The sequence below is a fragment of the Perca fluviatilis genome, chromosome 4 (genome assembly GCF_010015445.1).
Source record: "Perca fluviatilis chromosome 4, GENO_Pfluv_1.0, whole genome shotgun sequence".
NCBI lineage: Eukaryota > Metazoa > Chordata > Actinopteri > Perciformes > Percidae > Perca > Perca fluviatilis.
The window spans coordinates 38,622,769-38,638,943 of record NC_053115.1 but is presented as its reverse complement, the minus strand read 5'-3'; the positions used below and the strand labels follow the sequence as shown (position 1 = coordinate 38,638,943).

The following is a 16,175-nucleotide window of genomic DNA, read 5'->3' as shown; positions in this document are numbered from 1 at the left end:
TCTAACGTAACCAACAGTTGTCTGGTGAAACAGGTTTGGACAGTCGACTCATGAACCTCTCAAATACTGGCAGCAATTTCACAACAACTGTGTATCGGGACACTTTAAACACAGCTATAATCAAGAATGTGATTACTGTGGTTCTCTGCATCTCCATCAACTATGTCAACAGTACCCTGGTGTACACATTCACAAAACATCAGGTCTGAGTCTCGACTATTTCTAGAAATTCATTCAGCATGTATGCATGTGTGTACCAAGTTGAAATTCATTTAATCACTTCTTAGGATTAAACAGTATGTTTTGATATATTCTAATATAATCAGTGCCTGACATGGACTGGTACTGGCTTCAGATTTTTGTTTACTAGTATGGAGTTATATTTGTGCCACATTCTTGAGCGAGCAGTTGTATATTTTGAGCACAGAAAATATGTCTGGCAAGCACATACATTACATTTTGAAAATTAATTATACACAAGCAAAAAAATTTTTCGTTTGACCAAACAAAAATATATTCTGTGCTCAATAATTGTATTGTCCATAATAACATGTAAAAATAACCCCTCTCACGAAGTTTACAATGTCCCAGGGATTTTTCACATTTTCCCCATGTATTACTGATAAATGCTTTGGTAATAAATACGTTTTATTTTAGTTGACAGTCACATTTTAATTGAATGGTGCTTAACAAATGCACATTCAGAAGTATTATTACGGTCAGTGTAATGTATTACTGCCTCTGACTCATTCAGGCTCTCCCTCCCTCTGTCTTTTTTTGTGAACACTGAAATAACAATAATATCTAAGGTGATTTAACTTCCCTTGAAAGGGGAAATATCTATCTCATTATCTAACACCCAGTGTGGGAAGGATTGAGTGAGGAGCTCACGACACTTAGCACACAAATACTATTTGTTTTGATGAGGTAAATATATTTGATCAGCAACTGTGTTATCTAACTCTAAATTAAAGTAGCATGACATTTGCTTATTGCCAGGCAAAGCAGCCTAAATGTATCTTTTTAATAAAAGCGTTCTCCGCTCTCTGCTGTCACATCTCTACCACTCTCACGCAAATGAGGGAGCAGTACCGCAGAGTGTGTCGTCAAGAGTGTAAACAAAGAGGGATGAAGAGAGGAGGGCTAACTAGTTAGGCTGAGGATAATGCCTTATCGGCTACCACTACGCAGCATTTTCCTCACCAATGTACAGTCTTTATTTTCCTGGACTACAACATCCTCCTTAGCAACGAAGTAGGCCGTGTTAAATTTCAACATCTCTGCCTCATCTGCGCTCTGATTTACAGCCTCTTGTCTTCTAAAAGCAACCTGCAGTGGCATTGCTTTTTCATTTATTAACGTGTCATGGCATACTCTATGCTTGAGGCTAAGACTGTGTTTAAACTGCGAAGTGCCTGCACTATTGGCAAACCGTGTTCCCCACAGTTCTGGGATAGCGACTGCGACATTCGCAGTTCATGAAGTTCGTCTCCTTACAGTACATCAACCAGCTGTGAAACGGAGGGATGTGACCTCCCACGATTTTAACTGGTTGAGGCGGCAGATAGGGACTTGACTCTGGTCAAAGAATCAGAGGAACAGAAAGTGATTCTCTGCTCGGCCAGCTGTTGCTGCAATGTTGGGCCCATGGTGTAGAATGCCTCTTGCAGCTCCCTGTCCCCTCCGACAAAGTTTGTGCTATTGTCTGACAGTAGCTCAAAGGGCTTACCACGTTGAGCAATGAAACGTCACAGGGACATCAAGAAGGCATCTGTATCCAGAGATTCCAATAAATCTAGGTGTACACATCTCGTTGTCATGCACTTATACACAATGCCCCATCTCTTCTCATTCCGTCGGCCAATCTTTACGGTAAAGGGGCCAAAGCAGTCCACTCCAGTTGAGTAGAACGGTGGCTTGTAAATGCATAGATGTGCTTGCGGGAGGTCAGCCATCTTTGGGATTTCAGGCTTTGCCCTCCAATACTGACATTCTTGGCAAGCATGCTGGTGTTTCCGTACAGCTTCCCGTCCCCACAGTATCCAATACTGTCGACATAACTCCACTAGTACCCTCTCAGGTCCGGGGTGATGAAGCTTACAGTCAAACACCTGAATCAGTAGCTTGGTAATGTGATTCCTGGGATCCAAGACAATAGGATGCATAGCGTCCCTTTCTAGATGTTCAATGTGGCGCAGATGACCCCCAACTCGGATGAGTCCCGGGCCTTCATCGTACTCTGGAGAAAGGGAGCCAATCCTACTGTCGGGCAGGATAGGTCGATTGGAAGTGAGGGCCTTTACTTCATCAGGAAATGAATCCATTTGGGCCTGTGCCAGAAGGATCTTCTCCGCTGTGATGAAGTCAGCTGCATCATAGGACTGGCGGGAATCAGTGGAGGCCGCCCCATGAAGGGACTGAACAACCACTTGGACGAGGTCTTTCCAGGTGTCAAATTGACCCAAGTCAGGGTTGAGAGGTAGATGCCATTGACATGGTGCCAATGAAGGCGGACTTAATGAGCTCACGAGGTTTGTGCAGAAAATCTGGGCATTGAGTCCATCTGTGGGGACGTGCCAACTCCTTCAAAGTCAGTCCCCTGGTGATATCGTCTGCCGAATTTCTTGCTGAATCCACATACCTCCAGTTCGTCACCTCTGTCAGCGCTTGGATTTCTGCAACACAAGTTCCAACAAAAACTTTGTAGCGACACGATTCAGACCTTAGCCAGTGCAGCACAGTGGTGGAATCAGACCATAGAAAGACTTGCTCGATGGGCAGAGTGAGCTCAGTTTGGAGGACACTGGCGAGCTGGGCACCAGTGAGAGCCGCACTCAGTTCAAGGCGAGGCATGGACAGGTGTTTTTTAGGTGCCACACGAGACCTGGCAAGCACAAAAGAGACATGAATCTGGCCTGTGTAATCAGTTGTGCGCAGATAAGCTACAGAGCCGTAGGCTCTTTCTGACGCGTTGCTAAAGATGTGGAGCTGTTTTGTCAAAGCAGGGATGTCAGCACAGACTGGAGTGTAGGGTCGAGGAAGCTCCAGGTGAAGCAGGTTTGGGAGTTCCTCTTCCTAGCTGAGCCACTGGTCCTGCAAGGTCTGAGGATGTATTGGGTCATCCCAGCCGATGTCTTGCTTCCACAAGTCCTGAATGAGAACCTTAGCCCTGGTAGTGAATGGCACGATGAAACCTATCGGATCATACTGGCCAGCCAGGATCTTATACAAGGTCCTCATGGTGGCTCCTAAACAGCCAAAGCTCGCTGCTTGCTGATCTAGCTTCATGGGGAAGACTGATTGAGATTACTCGCCCATTTTCTTATCTTGAAACCACCATCGGAGAGTAGCTTCCACAGGCTGTCAACCAGCTCTTTCTACCTACTTCTACAGTGCAGGTGCTGTGTAGGAAGTTGTCAACATAGATTGACTGTTGTACCGTGTCCTTCAGTAAAGCTTGTTCCCCGTGGTCCTGGATGTGACGCTGCAGTGCGTAGATTGCGCAACACGGACTGCAGGTTGTTCCGAAAGGCAACAACTTCCACTCGTAAATGGTTGGCTCTTGTTCCCTCTTCATATCTCTCCAAAGGAACCGCAGCTTGCTCCAAAAGAGGAAATGTATCACTTTTAGCTTAGACCACAGCCTTACTTCCTAAAGAACTAATGAGCAACAACAACATTTTTCAAATAGAAATGTTTTATTTCAAATTACAAATTAGTCACAAAAATTCCTGTAAGATTAAACGAATAAATAGGCCTAATAATATAAATAAAAATGATATAAATAAAAATATACATTAGGCCAACATTCTTATTAAAATTTAAATTGGCTTATATCAATTGTACAAAAAAAAACTGTTGTACAATTAAACGAATTAATTTGCGTAATTATATAAATAAAAATATACAGGCTATAGGCCTACATCAAAGTTTTAAAATGAACTATTAGGCCAAAATTCTTAACTGAACTTTTGTGCAGAGTGCACGTGGATTTCAATTTAAATTGGCTTATGTTGTCAAACTAAAAACAAATAAAAAATGAATTGCTTTCCTTATCTACAGTTCTTTTGAGTTCAAAAGAACACAAGTTTGGACGATGTCTGAGGCTTCAGACTCATGCGGTGGTTTCTTGAGAGCAGGCCAGCTGCGGGGAAAACCCTCTCTGCGCTCGCAGACCTGCTTGGGATGCTGAACACAATGCGAGCCACTTTAGACAGGCGGGGAAAAGACGTTGAGTTTTCTTTCCAAAATCGAATGACATCTGCGTCCGGGTTCTGTCTCAGGGATGAGAGGTAATTTTCAACTTCACCTTTGGCGTCTCCGGTAACGCGTTGCTGCTCGCTGAAGTATTACCCCGAACAGGCGAGCTCTTTTTGGTTCAGGCTCGGGATTCAGGTCAGCGGCGGGTGGTGTGTCGGTCTCAGGTGTCCCACTGGGAGCGTTAATTTCCTCCGCTTCTTTTATGAGGAGGTCACGGATCTCCCCGAGTTTGTTGCATACAGACTCATCTCGGATTATCCATTCTGTCTTGAAATGGGGATCTAACACTGATGCTAAAATTAGATGTTTATCAGTATACTATATTCCATAGCAAGTTGTTTGCCAATGTTTCTGCAAAAGCAGCGATGCCCATTGGAAGTGCAGCGTGAGTATCATCGGTGAGCAGGGATTTTTTTTCTGTGACAGCAGGGAGGATCATCCCCAGGTTCCCCAGCTTCTTCTGCATTTTTTCTGTGAGGTCTGCCAGAGGTGTCAGCACACTGACAAGGTGCGTCAGCTGGCGTACTTGATTCAGGGTGATGTTAGCAACATTAGACTTGAGTTTATTTTGCCATAACGGGTCTTTTTGGAACAACTGGATGACCGACTGAATCATCCGAAGCTGGCTGCTCCATCGAGTGGCGCAGGCATTTGTGGGGCGGACCCCTAATTGGTCTGTTTCCTCTGTGTTGCTCTTGCGTACACTTTTCACCAGCTTGCCGACTTTCACTAACAGCCTATTAATGTTGTCGTGTTCGTTAACAGCATCTTTGATCGCCAGCTGAAGCATGTGAATGGGGCATCTCAGATGTAAATTTGACACAGTAAAGTACTGATTTATCATAGTTTCTACATTAGTTGTTATCACTTCCACATAGACTTGCAAGGGCGCCGGTGGTTCCTCATCCTCGTCTTCATGTTCTGCGCTGCTGCTGGCATCCGCGGTCACTTCACCCTCCGCCTCCTCTTCAGTGCCAGGGAGGAGGTTAAACGCCTTGATCATGTTGCCACCACTGTCAGTGACGACCCGAATCACACGTTGCACGTTCCAATATTTCACTACACTTTCATACTTTTGATAAATACGATCTGCGGTGTGGTGCCCTTGTATGTGCTCACAGCCCAACAAAACCGTGTGCCCCCGGAACGTCCCATTAATGAAACTGACCACGATGCCAAGGAAGCTGTGCCCTCTTCTACTGGTCCAAATGTCCGCTGACAGAACGAGCCCATCGCCATTTTGCAGTAGGTTTTGTAGTTTGGCTTCCATCTCTTCCAGAGCATGTGGCATGAGCGTGTCCCATACGGTGTTGTAGCATGGGGGTGTGTAGCCCGGTGGAGCTGCGCTGGTGAAGTGTTGCATCCATTCGCGTTCTCCTTTACTCAGCGGTTCATAGTCCATGTAAATCATTAAAAAAAAATGCTACATCCAGCTCTCTTTTTCTCTCCCTTGTTATGGTTGGGCCTTTGCGTGCAGTGAAGAAACTTTAGAATTCCTCAACCGTTTTCTCTTGTTGCTGCTGCTCCTCCTCTCGCTCTATCAAATACAAATTCACGGATGACACAAATTAAATAAAACAAACTATTAGGCCTACTTGAATGACAAAACAAATTTGTTTGAATATTATGCTATATTTAATTTACACTTTGTTACAAGTTACCCTATTCAATTTGCTAACCTTTTGCTTTCTTCCCAGTGTGTTCACGTAGCACACTTTCATGCTTTCGGGAGATGTGCCTTTTTAGATTCCAAAAGGAATCTTTACTTACTGAAACAATGTCTCCACATTCGTTTACTTGTACCACATTATCACTGTTAGTTTTTTAGTACACCTGTATGATTTCTCGTTTTCTTTTTTTAATTACTTCTTGAACTCCATTATTGAGCCGAGTTTTGAATGAAAATAGTCTGTTGATGACAGTGCAAGACAGATGGATTCTGGGTCAGGCTTGACTGAGCATGCTTCAGACTTGTGGTGTGAGCGGCGCGAAATTGGAGCCGGAAATAGAGCGACGCTCCGTCCTTTTAAAAATGCCGCTCTGCGCTCTGTCTAAGACCCGCCCGCTCGCTCCCGCTCCACTCCGCTCACATGCTCTGATTGTAAGGTCGCCGTTGTGCAGGAGGACTTTAATGACCTTCAACATAACCTTCTGGGAGGGGTTAGGGCGGTCTAAATAGATCCTAGTAGGTGGTAGGCTGACCATGAGAACGGAGCGATGGACTTCCTAGACTGACTCATGCAGGATGGTGAGGTGTGTTTCCTTACAGACTTTGCAAGGCCACTTAAGGGTGCAGCTGTCCACAGCATGGCCTCTACCACATCTCCAGCACCTTGTACCCTCCTTAATCCACTTGACAATCTGGCTGGTGGTCAACTTCTTGAATTCTTCACAGGAGTTGAGGTAGTGCTCCTTATTGTCGCAATAAGAGCAATAGGGCTTAGGTTTAGCTGTGTGTTTGGCTCTAACCAGCTCTGGTGTGTCTACCTGCCCTTCCTTTGTGAGGAAGACTGATGCTGGCCGCACCTTAGAATGAGTGATGTGTGGATCCTTCTTGACTGGCTTGGGTACTTCACTCTGGTACAAGGATGCTGCTCGGCTGGAGATAAGTTTTGCTTGTGACTTAACCTGCAACCAAGTCGCTAGATCTGGGAGAGTGTAGGTTATGTCTGTACCAGTCTGCAGAATGTGGTGACTCAAGCAGTATTCAACAAACCCGTCATGATAAGCAGGAGGCATTTTACTCCGGAGCCGGTCCACGTGCGAGCCACAACGTTGCTCATATCCATTCTCCCCTTCTAGGGTCCTCAGCATCCCCACCAAGGACTGAACTGATAGTGTGAAGGTGTCGAAGGCATTGGCATCACCATACTTTAGCACTGGGCTGTTGAGAATGGCTCAACAGATGTCCCTAGCTCCGATTGGACACGCTGTCTTGGTTGGCCATACTTTTCTTGCAGTGCCTGCAGAGCCGTGGTGTATGGTCTTGCGCCATACATATATGCCTTAGCAAGCTGTAGTGCACTGAGGAGCTTCAGGTGACCAAGTAATACTTGGAATTTATATTGCTTGCTGAGGTGTCCATGGGCATTGAGTAAGTTGTCCAGGGCCATCTTCAGTAGAGCAAAGTCACTTTCACGGCCACTCTCGAACACTGGAAGAGTAGCCTTAGGAACGCCATATGCGGAAGCAATCAGCATTTTAGCTCCGGGGACTTGCATATATCCTGGATACGGAGCTGTGAGGGCTGAAGCAACCTGAGGGGGTTGGGAGACTGCGTATTCCGATTTCGGCCTCACATGGTAATGCATAACATGTCCTGGCAGAGAGTGATGCGCACCTTGAGGTGCTGGCAGCGTAAGGTTGGCTGCGGCAGCACTGTTCTGTGCCATGGCGGGAACTGCTACAGGTGGCTGTGCCACTGGGCCCATAAAGACGGGTGGTGTCACTAGAGGTGCTATTGCAGGTTGGGCTGCTAAGGAAGCAGGGGGAAGTGACGTTACTTGTAAGGACCCTAAAGGTGGCGCTGGTGTAATTGGGGGGAGCTCATTAACCGTGGGTGTTGGAGCAGGGTGAAGAACGGCTGCATGCTGTGGAGTTGAATGTCGTTGGTGAGGGGAGGAGATCAGCTTGGCCTTGTCGGCTTGTGACGACTGGGGAAGAGCAGCAAAGCTATCTGATGTTGGGGGGTTGTCCGGTGGAGCCTCTGCATCCTGTTCTTGAAGCAGTGACGATACTAGCTTTGCTTCCTCTAATCTATTCTCGGCCTTCTTGAGGCGACGCTGGCGCTCCAACTGCTTTGTTAATGCTTCTTTGGCTTTAAGGGCATCCTCTTGCTGTTGCTGGGCCTCCTTAGCCTGAAGCTCTAGCTTTTGGCATTCAATGTTAGCACAAGAGTCCTCTTTTGTCTGACGTCGAACCTCTTTAAGCTCCATCTCCTTAAGCTTCTCCTCCAGAATGGCGGCGTGTATGGTAGATAGAGCAAGAAAGGGAGCTGTACCTCCAGAGACTGTGGTCCGCCCACTGGACTTGGAGCCTAAGCTGGATACGCTTCTCATGGATGTTTTCCTTCACTTGCCACTGCGGTTGCTATTTGAGCAGGGTTGAGCAGGTGACCTCCCACGATTTTAACCCTTGTGTTGTCCTTCGGGTCCCAGTGACCCGAAGGACAACACAAGGATTATGTACTTCCGTTTACTTTGTTGAGAATTGCTCTCTAAACCCTGTTTCTTGTAAAGTAAGTAAGTAAAGTTTATTTCTAGAACACATTTAAACACAGTTTAAGCTGACCAAAATGCTGTACAAACAAGAACTAAGGTGCTGTATTAACCCTTGTTTAAAGAGAGGAATTCTCGACAAATTAAACGGAAGTACATAATCCTTGTGTTGTCCTTCGGGTCACTGGGACCCGAAGGACAACACAAGGGTTAACTGGTTGAGGCGGCAGATATGGACTTGACTCCGGTCAAAGAATCAGGCTCCAGAGGAAGTATGTCTGGTTAACAGAGCTTTATTTTGAGTTGCATTGGTAGTTTGAGTTTGTGATGTTTTCCTCACTAACGCACAAACCAGACAGAATGAAGAAAAGGAATAAGGAGAAAGTATGCTGCCTCTCTAAAAAGACATCAAAGCACAGTGCCGCTCACTCAACCGACAATTCTCGCAGGCACATCAACCAGCTGAATTCTCGCAGGCAGTCTTCCCGAAAATGGTGGGTTTGGGCCTTTTTCGCCACACAAACCTCTGACTGTGAATCATCATCCGACTGAAAAGATACAGTCAAAACACTTTTCTGTTCACGTTAAGGGCGCATGTTAAAATCCGGTGCTAATATGGCACCGGTGCCAGGTATCTACCGGACGGAATAGCAACGAGGATTTCGGTACCTTATTATGGTGCCAAATAAATGTCTGCGCTGCTCTCTGATGCTCTGAAACAGACATTAAAAGTAACTGAAACAGTGCTGCATGTCATGCTAGTAAACATTGATAACACGTTACACTTGGCAGCAGGTAACATTAGCCTACCGCTACAGTAGTAACTGGATTAAACGTAAAAGTGTGACTGTATTTCCAACAGCGGTACATCCAACCGTGATGGCGCTAAGGCTATGAGCTAAAAGACACAAAGTAGCACCAGGATCTTTGCTAGCACGCACTTGGTCACTGCAGTTGTCGGAAAAACAACACAGATGGGACTAAAGGTTGCGTTTACTTAAAACTGGTATACCTCGTGGTGCATTCATCGTTATTGTAAGATACCATTTTCTCATCTGTTTTTGTCGTTTAACAGCAATTTATTGGTGAAAGAAGTAATTACTATTAAAAGTTATTATTACATTTTTAATAATAATTAAAATTTCCCCCTTTTTTGTGCTGATTTGAAAACTGATCCGATCTGTGACTCAAAACCGTTATCTGATCGGTGAGTTTTGTAATACGTTACATTTTGAGAGGGATAGGAAATTATATATTGCAAGCCATTTCTCTCATTTTTTCACTATTAAAATGTGTGGTATAGTTACATAGAAAAAAATAATTGCTACAAATATAGGCAGTTTAAAACATGGCAACCGTATTGTCAATTTCAGCAACCAAAAGCTGATGCCTGGTTGCCAAGCCTGGCAACCACATTAAAAAGTTAGCATTGAGCCCTGGATATGGTTATGAATAAAAATATATCCAAGACACATTATGTCATGCAACTGCTTAACTAGGCTACTAGGACCTTTTTGGTCCAATTCAGGCACTGAATATCATCAATGGTACAGTTTCTAGTCTTTTCCTCTTGTTTCCTAATCACTTGTGTCCTCCCCTGCAGGTTTTCAAAATGAACCCTCGCTACATCCTGTACATCCACCTGGTGATCAACGATATCATCCTTCTGAGTCTGTTTACTCTCGTTCATGTCCTGAGTTACATCGTTTTCACTCTTAAAGTCTCTCTATGTATCGTTCTGGTAATGATCGCTACATTTGCAAGTCTAAACAATCCCCTAACACTAGCATTTATGGCAGTAGAGTGTTACATCGCCATATGCTTCCCTCTCCGCCACACCCAGATCTGTACAGTCAGGAAAACATATGTTGCGATCGGCCTGATTTGGGCGATAAGTATACTCTCGATCCTACCAGATTTATTTGTAGCCTTGGCAACAGAACCCCTGCAATTCTTTCGTTCCAGAGTTTTTTGTGTCAGAGACATTGTTTTTAGAAACTCTAATCTGACAGTGAAAAGAGATGTTTCCAACTCAGTGTTTATGGTCATTGTTTGGCTCACTCTATTCTATACATACTTCAGGATCCTGTTCGCAGCAAAGGCAGCTGCCAAAGATGCCAAGAAAGCGAGGAACACTGTCCTCCTCCACGGCTTCCAGCTGCTGCTGTGTATGCTCACCTACGTTTATGATCTCATGCTACAGGGTCTGACATACTTGTTACCAAAAGAGGTGCTTGTCATTCGCTACACTGTCGCGATATTTATTCAGGTACTGCCTAGACTCATCAGTCCGGTTGTTTATGGGCTACGAGACAAGACATTCACAAAGTACCTGAAAAGATATCTGCTCTGTACAAGTAGTGCTAACACTCATCCACTAAACACTTTAAAGAGGGCATAAAGTGCTGTTTTTGAGTTGTTCATGCTATGTTTACACTGTTTCATAATAAAGGGATAGTTCAGATGTTTTGAAGTGTGATTGTATGAGCTACCTTTTTAATATAGTTAGTGTTTTAGCAGTAGATGGCGGTTGGCACAGCCCCAGTTTGGAGAATCAGGCAGGTTGTAACAAAGGATACCGAACCCCAAATTGATGTGAGTGTTTGTGTAAATGTTTATCCATCCCCTCCTGATGAGATGGCACCTTGCAAATTAGGGCAGCAGCTACTCGGATGCAGATGAACGGTGCCAGCGCCTGAAGGTCCGCATTTTTTCTTGTGTCACAAGGGTTGAAAATCTGTAACTTTCCTTCTTTAGCCATAGACTGTATAATATTAATGGACAGAGCATGTGACGTCACCCATTGGTTTGTGGAGATCTGCTGTGAGTCGTCGAGGTTGCTGTTATGGGTGCAGCCATCCTGGTTGCAGATGTGACGATTTTAGACAAGAGGGAGGAGTGAAGGAGGAGCCCTTACACTCTATGTTACGTTACAAATTTTCACTGGCAATCACATCATAGCCACACCCTAAAACACCCCCTGCTTTATCGCCGATTTTAAAATCAACGAGGCCAAACTTAAAAAAATGAACATCATCCTGTGTTGCAGAAGACTTACAATTAGCGATTGAGACCATAAACTCATTATGGAAATGTTTACTGAGGTAATCAAATGAGAAGTGGGTCACTTTCTCAAAGACTTCTACAGAAATCGACCTCCTTTTTCTTTGTACGTGTCACCCCCTGCTGGAATTCAGATAGAATGCAGCTTTAAGGCACTTCCGCATTTGCAGCACTTTGCCGAACGAGATGCTTTGTCCATTAATAGGACTGACCTACTGCTTGTTACAGTGCAAACGCTTTGCTGCTTGCTCCTGCCTCTGCTTGTATATTTCTGCTGACAATCTTGCTTTTCCTCTGAGAGAAACTATGAGCAGTGGCTCTTGGATACTTATAAATCACTGGACTATACATTTTTTGTAGACATAGTAGGCTATTGCCATATTTCAAAGATTTTCTGCGTGAGCGTGGCCTACCAATAGCTCAAGTCTGTCCTAAAGTGACTGTAGCTAAAGCTAATTAGCAGCAAGATGCCTCCCTTCTCCATGAAGGACTACTACAAACTCCTTCAGAAGATTGCAGTTCTGGAAACCAAAATTTACCGGTTAGAAGTAAACATGGAAATGAACGGATGCCTCAAAATGCCTCCCCAACAACTGAGTGTGCAGGTGGAGAACAGATTTGCTCCTCTGCTGCAGGACCCTGAACATGACCTGGATTGCGTCTCATCGTTACACAGCAGGGTAAGGACTGAGAGCAATTCTAAAAGTAAAAAGCTACAGGGAAAGCTAATAACTGGTCCCCAAACTCTGATTGTGGGTGACTCTGCTGTAAAAGATATAAAAAGCAGTAAAAACACCAAAATACTCTGTTTTCCCAAAGACATGGTGTCTGACTTGGCCCAAAGAATCCCGGATATCGTAGCAGCACACCCAACTGTGAAGAACATTATACTGCATATAGGGTCAAATGATGTTGTAAAGCAAGAGTCTGAAGTGCTGAATCGTGACTTTATGAATCTGCTGAACAGAGTCAGCTCCCTAAACGCGAAGGTGTCTATCAGTGGCCCTATACCACCAGTCAGAAGAGGAGCTGAGAGATTCGGCAGACTGTTGGCACTGAACAGATGGCTTTCAACTGCATGTACCGACCATTCTCTGCAGTTCATTGACAATTTTAACATTTTCTGGGACCGCAGACATCTTTTTAAAGCAGATGGACTTTTCCTTAACAAGCCAGAAGTAAAGCTGTTCACCTCTAGCCTACTTTACTTTCTGCGCCACACATCTGCTCCCTCGGCCAAGGACACGAGACAAGATGAATCAAAACAAGAGGAAGACACAACAAAGTGCGGTAGTGATCCACCACAGCCCCCACCTGAGCAAAGATTTGACCATGGGAGACCACAGAGCGAAGACGAGAAATCTCAACCCCCCTTTTCACCCGTCCGACACTCCTCAAACCCCCTTGCCAACCCCAACGCCTTTGAGGACGAGAAATCTCAACCCCCTTTTTCACCCGTCCAACACCCCTCAAACCCCCTTACCAACCCCGACGCCTTTGAGGATCCGTCGCTCTCCCCTCTTTCCCCCATCCCCATGTTGGAGTTCACTGACCAGATTAAGCAGCTAGTGGATGCTGGAACCAAGTATGCCCCCATTCCAGGCACCTCTGCCCCCTCAAGGACGGCAGCTAACTCCCTCGCCCCAAACTGATAAGGATGTTTGTTAGCAAAATGCAGCAAGCATTAACTGATATGGGCCGGGTCCAGGCTGCACGCCTGGTAGCACTCATGACACTTTCCAAGACAAGCCTGGGCCCTGCGTATTAGATTCTAGGTAATAGAAAAAGAATGGCAAATAAGTACTTCACTGCAAACTTAGCACATTCAGCATCCATTCCTCGTCAGCCACAGTCTGTCCCAATAAATGAAAACACACTAACACTAGCCCTACTAAACGTTAGGTCTTTGGCAGGAAAATCATTTTTAATCAATGATTTTATTATTAAGCACAATCTTGAGTTTTTAACTGAAACCTGTTTGGACCATAATAACAGTGCTGCTGTTCTCATTGAGTCAGTGAGAATAGAGTGAATAAGAAAGGAGGTGGAGTCGCCATTTTGTTTAATGACTCATTCCAATGTACGCAATTATCTTATGGAAATTTTGCTTCTTTTGAATATGTGGCTCTTCAGCTAAGATCCTCCCCTCAAGCTATACTTCTAAATATCTACAGGCCACCTAAATACTGTGCAAACTTCTTTGACGACTTTACTGAACTGCCGTCTATAATCTGTATTAACTTTGACTGTGTAATTATTACTGGCGATTTTAACATTCATGTTGACAACCCCCAGGACAGAGGGACCAAAGAACTGTGTTGTGTTTTTGACAGCTATGGACTGACTCAGCATGTGACACAGCCCACGCACAATAAGGGGCACACACTGGACTTGATTATCTCCAAGGGTCTAAACATTTCCAAGGTTGTGGTGACTGATGTTGCTCTCTCTGATCATTCCTGTATTTTCTTTAACGCCTCTATCTCAGTGCTCAAAAGTGTTCAAAGAAAGTTAATCAGAAAACAGTATATCACTGAAAACACCAGTGAAACATTCATTCAGCTTTTCTCCTCCACACCCGCCCTCACTGGGGCCTCAGTCACTGAGCTTGTAGATAATTTCAACTGTAAAATTACAAATGTTATTGATGCTATTGCTCCCACTAAGGTCAAAGCTGTCTCTGGTAAGAAAAGATCTCCATGGAGAAATGTTATAGTGGTGAGAACAGAAAAAAGAGAGGGTCGAAAAGCTGAACGCAGGTGGCGAAAAACTAATCTCCAGGTCCATTATAACCAGAGGTGTATAGTCCAGGTGCCAGAAAGTAAAAATCCTGCCATGTTTTTGGATCTGCCTCTACATCTAGAACAGGTGTTTTCACTAATGAGCTCATCTACCTGGGAGAGGAGCTGGTTTATTGATTGTTGGGACAGCTGCTGGACAGGATTTCTACTTTCTGGCACCTGGACTATACACCTGTGATTATAACACCTATAAAGAGAGACTTCGCATTTATAATTTGGAACTAAGGAATGCATGGTGGTCCTTCTTCTCTGACATTACCGCCAGAAACAATAATAATTCACGTGCTTTGTTTGCTACTGTCGATAGATTAACAAACCCTCCAGTACCAGTAGCATCTGAACTGTTGTCTACCAAGGATTGCAATGACTTTGCCTTCTTCACAGACAAAATTCAGAAAATTAGACAGTCAGTGCCTCCATATCAAGTACAGGATATGTATTGTTACAGTGTTCACACAAAACAAATTCCAATATGACACAATTTCATACAATCAACCATAAAAACCTGGAGGACATTATACAACATCTGAAAACCTCCTTGTTGCCTTGATATTCTACCAACGGGTGTTTTAAAAAATGTTTTGAATTGTTTGGCTTCTGATCTTGTACAGATTGTAAACATGTCTCTCTCAGGTATCATCCCACAGGCCTTAAAAACTGCAGTCATCAAGCCACTCCTAAAAAAGAACAATCTAGACACGTCACTAATGAGCAACTATAGGCCGATATCAAACCTTCCATTTTTAAGTAAAATCATAGAAAAAGCGGTTTTTCAACAACTCAGCCTTTTCTTGTCACTAAACAACAGTTTTGATGCCTTCCAGTTGGGTTTTCGACCACACCACAGCACTGAGACGGCTCTTGTTAAAGTCTTTAATGACATCCACTTAAACACAGATAGTTTCAGTCTTAGTATTAATTGATCTCAGTGCTGGATTTTATAAGGTCAACCATGACATATTACTAGACCAGTGGAAAACTGGGTTGGCCTTTCTGGCTCAGTACTAAAGTGGTTTGAATCCTATTTAAAGAATAGGGACTACTTTGTGTCTATAGGTAATTATACATCTGAGCATACAAATATGACGTGCAGAGTTCCCCAAGGCTCTGTTCTGGGGCCTCTTCTGTTCAACATCTACATGCTTCCACTGGCTCAGGTTATGGAAAACAACAAAATAAGTTACCATAGTTATGCAGATGACACACAAATTTACATAACCTTATCGCCAGGGGACTATAGTCCAATACAACACCTGAATATGTGCATTGAACAAATTAACGACTGGATGTGCCAGAACTTTCTTAAATTAAATGAAGAAAAAACTGAGGTGGTTGTTTTTGGAGCAAAAGAGGAACGATTAAAAGTCAGCGCTCAGCTTCAAACGACAATGTTAAAAACAACAGACAAAGCCAGAAATCTTGGTGTAGTCATGGACTCAGACCTGAATTTTAACATTAAGACAATTACAAAATCAGCCTATTATCACCTTAAAATATATATCAAGGGTTAAAGGACTTATGTCTCAGCAGGATTTGGAAAAATTGTCCATGCTTTTATCTTCAGTAGACTTGACTACTGTAACGGTGTCTTTACAGGTCTCCCTAAAAAAATCAGACAGCTGCAGCTGATTCAGAATGCAGCTGCCCGAGTTCTCACTAAGACCAAGAAAGTGGATTACATTACTCCAGTACTGAAGTGTTTACACTGGCTTCCAGTGCCTCAAAGAATTGATTTCAAAATACTTTTGCTGGTTTATAAATCACTAAACGGTTTAGGGCCAAAATACAGTTCTGATCTGCTGCTACACTATGACCCACCCAGACCTCTCAGGTC

The 16,175-nt window shown here is 44.1% G+C and overlaps 1 protein-coding gene across 1 annotated transcript; it reads left to right on the top strand.

Moving 5' to 3' along the window:
* The first annotated feature begins 50 nt into the window (after positions 1-50).
* LOC120557113 (odorant receptor 131-2-like) lies at positions 51-10,878 on the top strand. Its single transcript, XM_039797145.1, has 2 exons — positions 51-203; positions 10,081-10,878. Exons 1-2 carry the CDS (start codon positions 51-53, stop codon positions 10,876-10,878), a joined length of 951 nt encoding a protein of 316 aa, XP_039653079.1.
* The last annotated feature ends 5,297 nt before the right edge of the window (positions 10,879-16,175 follow it).

What these genes read in the sequence shown, in the direction of transcription:
- LOC120557113 (XM_039797145.1), top strand. Translation starts at nt 51, where the DNA reads ATGAACCTCTCAAATACTGGCAGCAATTTCACAACAACTGTGTATCGG. An exon ending in ACACATTCACAAAACATCAG is followed by an intron (nt 204 to 10,080) that starts GTCTGAGTCTCG and finishes CCTCCCCTGCAG; the next exon opens with GTTTTCAAAATGAACCCTCG.